At 34.9% G+C, this 10,549-nt stretch overlaps 1 protein-coding gene across 2 annotated transcripts; it reads right to left on the bottom strand.

Moving 5' to 3' along the window:
* Nucleotides 1-664: 664 nt before the first annotated feature.
* LOC138333026 (sorbitol dehydrogenase-like) lies at nucleotides 665-10,141 on the bottom strand. 2 transcript variants are annotated; one of them, XM_069281123.1, is made up of 9 exons: nucleotides 10,026-10,141; nucleotides 7,771-7,804; nucleotides 6,091-6,255; nucleotides 5,447-5,606; nucleotides 4,479-4,597; nucleotides 3,446-3,511; nucleotides 2,271-2,446; nucleotides 1,795-1,916; nucleotides 665-1,089 (listed from the first exon to the last, which is right to left on the bottom strand). In XM_069281123.1, exons 1-9 carry the CDS (start codon nucleotides 10,077-10,079, stop codon nucleotides 939-941), a joined length of 1,047 nt encoding a protein of 348 aa, XP_069137224.1. In that variant the 5' UTR covers nucleotides 10,080-10,141; the 3' UTR covers nucleotides 665-938. The 2 variants fall into 2 exon arrangements, with proteins under 2 accessions (XP_069137224.1, XP_069137225.1); XM_069281124.1 differs by having other exon boundaries at nucleotides 6,091-6,280; nucleotides 10,026-10,065.
* Nucleotides 10,142-10,549: the final 408 nt, after the last annotated feature.

Below are 10,549 nucleotides of genomic sequence, written 5' to 3'. Positions count from 1 at the left end.
TTTATAATTTTAAAATTCCTGTGTTTTGTCACTTAATTTATAACATTGTATAAGCCCCAAATAGCAGGGAAAACAATATTTTTATGCAAAATTTCAATTTCAAGCGGAACCAAATGCAATTTGGCCCAATGTGCCTCTTGAAAGTCTCAAAGTTCTGCACTTTTCTCGCAAACATGACCATACAGCACGCAATGGTATACTACATGTATATCAGAAACAATGCAGCTACTTGCGACAAAACCTTCACCAAGTACATTTTTCCAAATGGGCCTCGTGCTTTTTCTTCTTTGACATTGTTTCCAACCCAACACAATACCTATAATTACAATCAAAGTCAGTTGTAATGGACAACAGTAATTCAACACTCGCCCAACACCTGAACCAGAGTACAACAGTACGTACAAAAGTCCATGAAAGCTGCCCTCGGTACATCCAACATCAATCATTTAATCTGATACTAATGTCAGTTGTTAAAGAGAACATTTTAATACTTGGAACAAAACCTTAGCAAAGCACATTTTTTAATGTACATGTTGACCCAATTGAATATCTCAGCACTTGTACCATAAACTTCACCAGTTTGGTATCGCCGACGCTGATGTCTGATTCCATAAATCCTCACTCTCTTTGAGAGGCGAGTTAAAAAGGAGGTCACACTACCACACACTAGAAAACATTTTATTTGGGGTTTTCCCCGCCATGTAAATAACAAAGATACAGAACAAAATGAATCTCTTTCACTAAACTGTTATATGTATGATACTGTAGTATTCGTATACATGTGTACATTCAATGGTTTCGATAGATAGATAGTGGTTTGATAAGATAAAATTTTATTTCTAAAAGCATTTTTAAAATAATAAAGTTGAAAAAGTAAATTGAGCATCTTCCAAGCTTCAGTATTTCTAAGGATACATTCATTTGTAAGATAATTCTTTCTATCGTGCACACTTGATCATGACTTTTATCCCTTCACCTCTCAATGTCGTATCGAAGGCCTTGATGGAATCCTCCAATGAAAATCGATGTGTTATCAATTGTTTGACATCTACCTTCCCAGAAGCCACCATGTCTAGCGCGGTAGAATAGCTAAATAAATAAGGTTGACGATTAAGTGACAGACAATACCAAGAGGAGGTCGCTTTTAGTTTAACCCTGGCTACAAAATCGCCATACGTTCATCTGAAGCAATGATTAATTATTAGACATACTTTTTCCTGGACATGGGTTCTAAATAAACTATTCTGAATCATTATACTGACAAAGGACAAATAGAAGATTTTCTGAAACAGTATTGATGAACTTCAGGCATTTGTTCTCTGAATCAGAATTAATCAAGATATTTATTGTTACACTATTTCTTTTATCTTTTTACGTAACGTCGACCGCTAACCAATGGCATTCATTAGGGTACTGTCCTTGATGGAGTCCTCCAACAAGAATAATGTGTTATAAGCCTATAAGTGCATAAGTTTACATCCACTTTTCTATACACATGGTACATATAGCACTGAATGCTCTTGGCTAGCGAATTTGACGTCAGTAGCTATGAATCCTAAATGATTAAATGTATGTATATCGAGATGAGAACCCCTGCTCTTCCGGAGCATTTCGGTCTATTCGTGCTGAACTTTGATTCACCTACAAACCCATTTTTGTTTATATTTTGCTCAGATTTACTTAATTGTGAGTTAAGGGTACGCTACGTTCTGAAAACCATTGTTTTAGTCACTTGACGCTATCACTACTTTAAATAACTGTTTGTGCAGCCAAACACAGAATGAAGGGTTTTACCAGTTGGCGTATCGTAGGTTGCCTCGAATGTCGACTTCGCGAAGGGAGGCAACTGTGACTGGCAATTCTATAAACTTTTGACAGCATCCCACTAGCATAACACATCCACCGGGCTCAGTCGCCTTAAAGGAGATACAACATTGCTTTTGGTTTAAGAAATTCATACTGAGGTTGATTTCCTGTTTACAATTTATGGTCAGTAATCAAATGTACATCATTTGTTGCAACGTTATTTGTCAACTTATAACTTGAATAATCACGTTTTAGTGTTTGTCACGTCAGAATAACATTTCATGTCGTTATAGCTATCATTGAAGATGTTCAAATTAATATATGTGTTAATATGTCAATTTTGATCATGTCTAAATAAGTACATTTTATACACGTCTACTTTTAAATTTGGTGCATTGTCAGTAGGGAAATTGAAATACTGTAGATATGTTGTTAACGATAAAGGGACATAACTATGTACATACATATATGGCTGTCTGTACACACGGTGTGGCTCCGCTACATTCGATGGTTATCTCTGCCATATCTCCCATAATGTTCTCTACCTGGCGCGCGACTTCCTCCGGATCTCGGCTCGTCACCTTTACTGTGTAAGTTGCCCCTAACTTCTTCGCAAATGCCAAGCGTGATTCATCTAAATCTGAATAAACATAGAAAGAGTTGTCGTAATAAATTTTGGTCCACATTTTGACTCCATTCCTATTACTCCATGTTAATTTATTGAGGGATTTTCAAAAATGGCATAATAGGCCTATGTCAGCAACATAAACCAAGAACGTTTATTTAGACGCATGCTCTATGTTTATATTAGTGTGTCTTGGATCTAATTTGCATGCACGAGTTTAAGAAGAAGCGGTTTGTAGGTTGTAACTCTAATTTGTCTGCACAGACGATCAGTGTGTGGAATCCTTGCTAGTCTTGTAATGGATATGGTCATATGTATCCTCAATATTACGGTGTTTACTATCACTGGAATATGCCATTGTAAAACTGGAGGCATTTCAGAGACAGACGCCTAAATTCAAAGCCATATACATGTAGTCAACAACAGTATACAGTTATTCGAATCTTTGATGTATACCAAATGACCAAATTACTTTTGTCTTCTGTTGTATTCAGTTTTGCTATGACATATTACATATTATGGATAAAACGTCAGTGAAAAAATAACCCCTGAAATATTGAAAATGGTCCATATGAGCAATTTGCTGATTTTGGTTTGACAAATCTTACAATGCGAGCTGATAAATTTGTGAGATGGAAGACATTCATGTGATGAACTGATTGATATGTGGGCCTTTCAAGCAAAATAAGCAAGTTAAAATGTGACCGAGAACATATTTACCACCCGAAAGAAAAGTTTTACGTGATACAGCGGCTCTTATGGTTCTATGCAAATGCTTAGCAGCATCCTCGAACTCACAGTCGTTATATCCACTGGCGATCGAGAAGGCCATGACAACATCACAACACAAACCACACCAACCAGATACTCCAGCAGTATAATAGAATTGAATATAAAGTTTTAACAAATGACATAGTCATCAAAATAAAACGACCGACCTTAAACTGTCTGACCAGTGCTAATGCCTTTTTATGGAATAGGAGTACTTCTATTAGGGAGTTAGGAATGACTGACCTGTGATGCACACAACCGATGCTCCCATAGCCTTGGCCGTGAGTGTAGTGACCAATCCAATGGGACCTGGAAAACAAGACAATGCTACAGTCTTATGATATTAGACATATCTAGTTAGTGCCTGTTTAGCGCTCAGTCTCAACCGTACCAGAAAAAGATGGAGATCTATACCAACTTCCACTCTGTTCGTTCTAATGTGAACAATACGACTAACCTGGAAATAAACTGTTTCCTTAGTGTGCGCTGCAGACCTACACATCACACAAAAGAAAAACTTAATTTCTAGTGTGTGCACCAGACACTCTTGCCCACTAGTAAGGACCGTCAATACCATATATAACAGTCCTAGCCCCGATTTCTCGAAACAAAAGTGCAAACTTAAGTCAAAACTTAAGTTTTCTCCTTATGTAACTTATATGAAAATGTATGACTTAAGTCAGTTTTTGACTTAAATTTGTCAGACCTACTTGCCAACATTTTCCTACCTAGTATGAGGAGCAGACCTACCTGTGCCTAAAATGGGAACATCTCCAAGTTTGAGGAGCAGACTTACCTGTTCCTAAATAGGAACATCTCCAAGTTTGAGGAGCAGACCTACCTGCGCCTAAAATAGGAACATATCTAAGTTTGAGGAGCAGACCTTCCTATGACAATCTGCCCTATATACCGAAATTCATCTTTCAGAACATCTTTCAGCATCAGCTAAACCTGCCTCGCACAAGAAGATCCGTTAAATAATTATGAGCATCAAACCACATGGTAGCCCTTCCCGTTCGTATGAGTACCCGACATACCTGTCAAAGACTTTTCTACCTAGTTTTGGGAACAGACCTACTTGCCTCTAAAATGGATCATCTCCTCCTAGTTTTAGGAACAGATCTACCCGTGCCTAAAATGGGAACATCTCCAAGTTTGAGGAGCAGACCTACCTGTTCCTAAAACAGGAACATATCCAAGTTTGAGGAATAGACCTATATATTTTATAGATTAAGGAAAATACCTACCCGCTTTATAGATTAAGAAAAAGACTTACCTGCCCCTAAAATGAGGACCCTGCTCCCTAGTTGGACTCCGGCCCTCCTACAGGCATGGATACTGACAGAAAGGGGTTCTAGAAGAGCTCCCTCTTCACAGCTCACATGATCAGGTAATCTAAAAATAACATAGTATTATAGCGGCTTCATTACAAAAATAAATGATATATGAGACACATTGGATCGGTATACGTTGTGGAGTGTACTACCCTAACACTAGCAGAACATTTCTATACATGTGATCCCATAGCCATAGTTGTTCTTGAAAAAGTTTTTGTTGGTAATCATAGATCTACGTTAAAGTAGAGCGAGACCACTTACGTTTTCGAATATCCTGGTCCATGGTTTCATTAGGATCGCCTCAACTGATATTTACTATTAAGAAAACACCACATTATAAGGTTCTATGAGATTATTTTATCTCCTCTTATTCTGGATTGTAACTGTAATGGAACAGTTTGGCGTAGTAATATCTTGAACCTGACGGCATGGTCGCGGAATGGACGAGTGGAGAAGTTCTCCAACTCTCCAACAATGTTGTGAACTTTAAACTGTTTGCTGCAGATAATCACAGAGTAAGTTTCACAATATAAAATGCGCGATGATTATATATATATTACAGACAATTTAATTACTGTTCGTGGAGTGAAAGCTTAATTAGTCATTTTCAAATGAACTGTCGTGACTTTCTTTTTCGTTTAGATTTGTACTCAGACGATGTCATTTTTGTATGTTACAGTTTTTTACCCTCTGCGGAGGTCTGTTTGAATTACTACTAAGAATTAACAGTAAAGCCTCAAAATCTACACGAGTCTTCACTTCATTATAGTTACATCTCTGTACTGCAAACCCTACAATTTTAATTTTTAACATGCTCAATAAGATGCTCCTACCGCCATTTTCGATCTATTAAAATGCTGCAACTCTCATTGTATTTGTAGTATTTCTGAATGCATTTAAAACTTACTTGAAGCAATAATCGGCAGCATGGACGAAATACCGACAGAGGTTCCCGTGGTCAGGCGGTGTGGCACAGAAGACAACTTTGCTACACAAATTATACCGGCCGGATTTACAGTACCTGCAGGCCCGGCATGGAACTCCGGGCTCTATAGCAACCCTGTCACCTGCAAACACCGAGTCATAGATATCAATGTCTAAAATATCTCAAACAATACTGAAATTAATCCTGGCACAACTTCTAATTTGCGAAATAATGTCAATATATATTCAATCGATGCATTCCCGAGCTGCAACAAGTTCTTGACGAATTCCATAGTGATTTTCCCTTTTACCAGAAAAAATTATAACCTCTTTCATCTTCATTTAGTTGGTCTATAATGGCTCAATGCCACGCAACTATATACGTGATAGCGTTATCACATTGAAAGTATTCTTTTTATTAGGATGAAACACAAAAAATGGGAACAGGGTTTTAAATTAGGCAAAAGGTAAAAGATACAAAGACGAAAAAAGCGAGAACCCATGGCAAAATATTGGAGGAGAAAAAACACTAATAAAAAGCACATTTACATCTTTGTTGACTGCATACAGAATACACATAAATGAAAGGAAGTGAATCAAATGACAGACTTTTGATAATGATCATACCAACTTTGAGTGACGTGACTCCCTCTCCTAGCTTGCTGACCATTCCACTGCCCTCGTGTCCGAGAATCATTGGTGCCTTGACCACAAAGTCGCCCACCGCGCCATGTTGCCAGAAGTGTACGTCTGAGCCACAGATCCCGACCTGCTGCATACAAAGCTGCACCTCTGTGTGGTAAACGTATCTACACAGCTAATGCAGTACAATATTTACATAATTATAATTTGTCATTTTCATCAGGATTCGTGTGTTTTGAAAAGCAATTAGATAATAGAATAATATCATGAATTTTGTTTGTTTACATATTCATTGTAGTAGACTAACATATTTCCTTTCCTATTAAAAACTTCCATCCTTCATATTTCATACTACTTTTTTAATTTTCAACTTGTAGACAGAACACAAACGTTAGAAGCGATAAATTCAATATAAGCATGGATCTTAAGAAAAGGTTTTCCTTTAAAACTCATAGTGTCTATTTTATATCCTGATCTTCTTAGGAGTCCCTTCTACCCGACCAATTAATATGGCAATGAAGATGTGTGTAACATTTTATGTACATGCATGCCTCAGTGTTTGGTATTATGCAATTACTGTCAATGCAAAGAGGTTGTTTTTTATTCAAGATATCAAAAAATCATACGGTATAACACAATTTTGACAAGGTTGCATTTCTAGCTTAAACATTATCTGATCATTGAAAGTATATGTTAAAGATGCTCCACCACCGAGAGAGCATAAACTATACCCACCATTGACACATAATCATATTGATATTTGTTAAACTAACACAAAAAGTATATATAAAATACTTTATTTTGATTTTGGTGCATACACAACCAGAACTGAATTCCATATAGGAAATAGTGCCATGCAATTTTTTGGGGATACTATAATTATTTTTTGTTGTTGATATTTTTATTTTGAATTAAAATAAGACGCGCAAACGTTTCAATGATAGTAATGGTGTAAAGTAAGTAACTTTTGTAACTGAATAAATATATCATTTCGTCTGCTCCTCTTTGTGATAGAAAAAAATATCATTCGTCGGCGGTGGAGCATCTTTTAACGATTGACTGATCTAAGTATCACAATTTCACCAATTGTTAAATGCTATTAACAATATACTGCTCGCTTCCATTTTTATTTTAAAATTTTATGTTATTTCTACATAATTTTATATAGATTACCAGATATGTCATTTATCAAGCATGGTTCTATGTTAAAACTGCTGCAATAAAACATCTAGTTCACAAACCCAGTATATGTAGTGTTGAATACCGGTATGTCATTATAGGCTTTGTTTATAACTACTTCCACAAGTTGTCATAATTATATAAAACAGCATGTGTAGAATGAATGCTGTTGTGATTTTTGTGTGTGTGTGTGTTTTTTGTGTGTTTTTTGTTGTTGTTGTTGATTTTTTGTATATTTTATTTTTTTGCCTGCGAAATTTATTTAGCGAAATAATAATAACAAGATTACGTTTTCCTATATGCATTTGTAACGTTTCCCGTTTGTATTGATAGTGTGCATACCAAACAGCTGTCTTGTTATTACTGTATGTGACGTTATGATCGATATATAATTAATGTAAAGGAGCGTAACATTACATTGTAGATTTACATAAAAGGTGAGACGTTACAAAGAAGGCGTAACGTCAATTAGTTAAATCAGCTTACCGCCTGGGCCAGGTTCGGGAATGGGCTGGTCTACCTTCAAATAAACAAGAATGATGTATGGTGAAATAGTATTATATATTGAAAATGCTCATACTTAACACAGTCACACGTAAGGATTTATCACTCCGGGTACTGTGTAACAAGTGATAAACAATTGTGTTACCCCATAACCTACTAAGTATATAACGAAAGTAGGTCAAAGGGTAGACAATATATTTATCAATTAGAGACCTTTGCTGAAGTTTATATGATGATATTTACATTTACTTGTCACTTCTACTATAGAAATTAACCAAAGCAAAGTGAAGTATATGACGGTATAAATGACACCCAAAACGTGACCTTTACGACGTCACTAAGTTGGTTTGGTGACGTCAACTGATCATCGTCAAAATGGCTTTTCCATCTTGTGGATTAAATCGTTGTTGATGAACGGTAGATGTCATAGGAAGATAGTTTCATGATTAATTATAACCTGGTAGATTATATATGCTCCGAGTTTCTACAATTCTCATTGGCTGATACACTGTCACATGAAGGGCGTTATTTAGCAAATCGACTAAGAAGACTAAAAATGGAAACATCGAGTCAATATTCTAAATAGAGCTTTCGACATGACAGTATATTAGCCAAGAATGGCGGCAAATCGTTCATAGCTATATAATAATTTGTTACCCCATACCTAATGATAGTAGGTCAAGTCGAATGGTAGACAATGGTGTATACAAAACTGTGTTACCCTATAACATATACATTGTATAACGGTAGTAAGGTAAGCACCCTATTTACACTGAAAATAAAAATTTAAACTTCTTTAGATAGGATTTTCCTCTAGTATTTCACAGACAGATACCTTTAATTATAATTTCATGTTTTGTTTACATGCCAGCAATGTTTTTTTTTCATATACGTTTATAAATATAGAGCGTTAAAGCATGCTTGGCCCAGTCATGTGTTTCAGCAAGTACGAATACCCAAAGTCCGAAGTATAGTACGCTTGAATAAATATCCAGATATAATAAACAATATTTGAATTGACTTACGGAAGGTTCATACATTTTTCAGTGATTTTAGCGATAGTATTTCTTGGTTTTTTTTAAGTTTTCACATGACACCATTTTCCCGGATTATTTTCAGAATTTTATTATGTTCATATCTAAATAATTATTTTTTCTTTGTTTTCATACCAAATCTAACTATCTGATAGGACTTTTTTCATACCAAAACATTTTTAAAACCAAAATGAAATTAAAAAATAGTGACATCAATGCTAAATGGAGATATTAGGTAACAGGGATGAAAAGGCATGTAAAACATGACTACAGTTTCTAAATATATTTTATTAAATTTCCAAATAAAATTACTGTATTCTGAATTCGAGGATTTATAGAAAAGATAAGTCTTCTAGGTCCTAAATTCAAGTTTTGTTTGTTTGTTGTTTTGCTTCTGATTAGCAATAACAAAATTCAACATCTAAATAAATAAAAAAGAAAAATTTCATTATTGAACACAACATTAATTTAAAAGTGATGCTATTATCATTTTTCATTTCAGAATATTTTTATTTCCAGACGTTAAAACGGATTATGTAGAAAGTCTCTTAGTTTATATCATTAAATACGGATTATGTAGAAAGTATCTTAGTTTATATAATTAAATACGGATTATGTAGAAAGTCTCTTAGTTCATATCATTAAATACGGATTATGTAGAAAGTCTCTTATAATTAGTTTATATCATTAAATACGGATTATGTAGAGAGTCTCTTAGTTTATATCATTAAATACGGATTATGTAGAAAGTCTCTTATAATCAGTTTATATCATTAAATACGGATTATGTAGAAAGTTTCTTAGTTTATATCATTAAATACGGATTATGTAGAAAGTCTCTTAGTTTATATCATTAAATACGGATTATGTAGAAAGTCTCTTAGTTCATATCATTAAATACGGATTATGTAGAAAGTCTCTTAGTTTATATCATTAAATACGGATTATGTAGAAAGTCTCTTAGTTTATGTCATTAAATACGGATTATGTAGAAAGTCTCTTAGTTTATATCATTAAATACGGATTATGTAGAAAGTCTCTTAGTTTATATCATTAAATACGGATTATGTAGAAAGTCTCTTAGTTTATATCATTAAATACGGATTATGTAGAAAGTCTCTTAGTTTATATCATTAAATACGGATTAAAATATTTATGTTATTATACTACTCCTTTACTGTTGAATTCAAAGCAATCACTTACCATTTGTAGATCTCCCTTTTTGATGAGAAGAGCGGATAAATTTTGGTCTGTCATGGTCTCAGGTCGGTAGATCTGTCCTGCTCCGGGTTTTAAGTGGATATAGAAAGGCCAAGTGTGTGATAATAACTGATAATACCGGTGTTGTTGAGCTAAAAAAAAGGCGGCCCCGATAGGAAAAGACTATACAAAGATGGTATGGTGGCTGATTTGTGCCATCGCTTCTGCGCGTTGGAAAAAACGCGAAAAAGCGAAAATCCAACGCTACTTTTCACTTTTTCGCACTTTTCCAACGTGAAAAAGCGAAAAAATGCAAAACGCTTTCTCGCATTTTCACTTTTTTTGCGTTTTTTACAACACGAAAAAGCGATAAAGCCAAAATAAAACCCCGAAAAGCGATGAAATGGATTTTCGCTTTTTCATTTTTTTTTGGCTTTTTCTCTTTGCATTTTTTCGCTTTTTCGCGTTGGAAAAGTGCGAAAAGCGAAAAATGACGTTGGATTTTCGCTTTTTCGCGTTTTTTATAA

The sequence above is a fragment of the Argopecten irradians genome, chromosome 10 (assembly GCF_041381155.1).
Source record: "Argopecten irradians isolate NY chromosome 10, Ai_NY, whole genome shotgun sequence".
Classification (NCBI taxonomy): domain Eukaryota; kingdom Metazoa; phylum Mollusca; class Bivalvia; order Pectinida; family Pectinidae; genus Argopecten; species Argopecten irradians.
The sequence above is the reverse complement of the archived record's forward strand: the minus strand, read 5'-3'. Positions and strand labels throughout refer to the sequence as shown.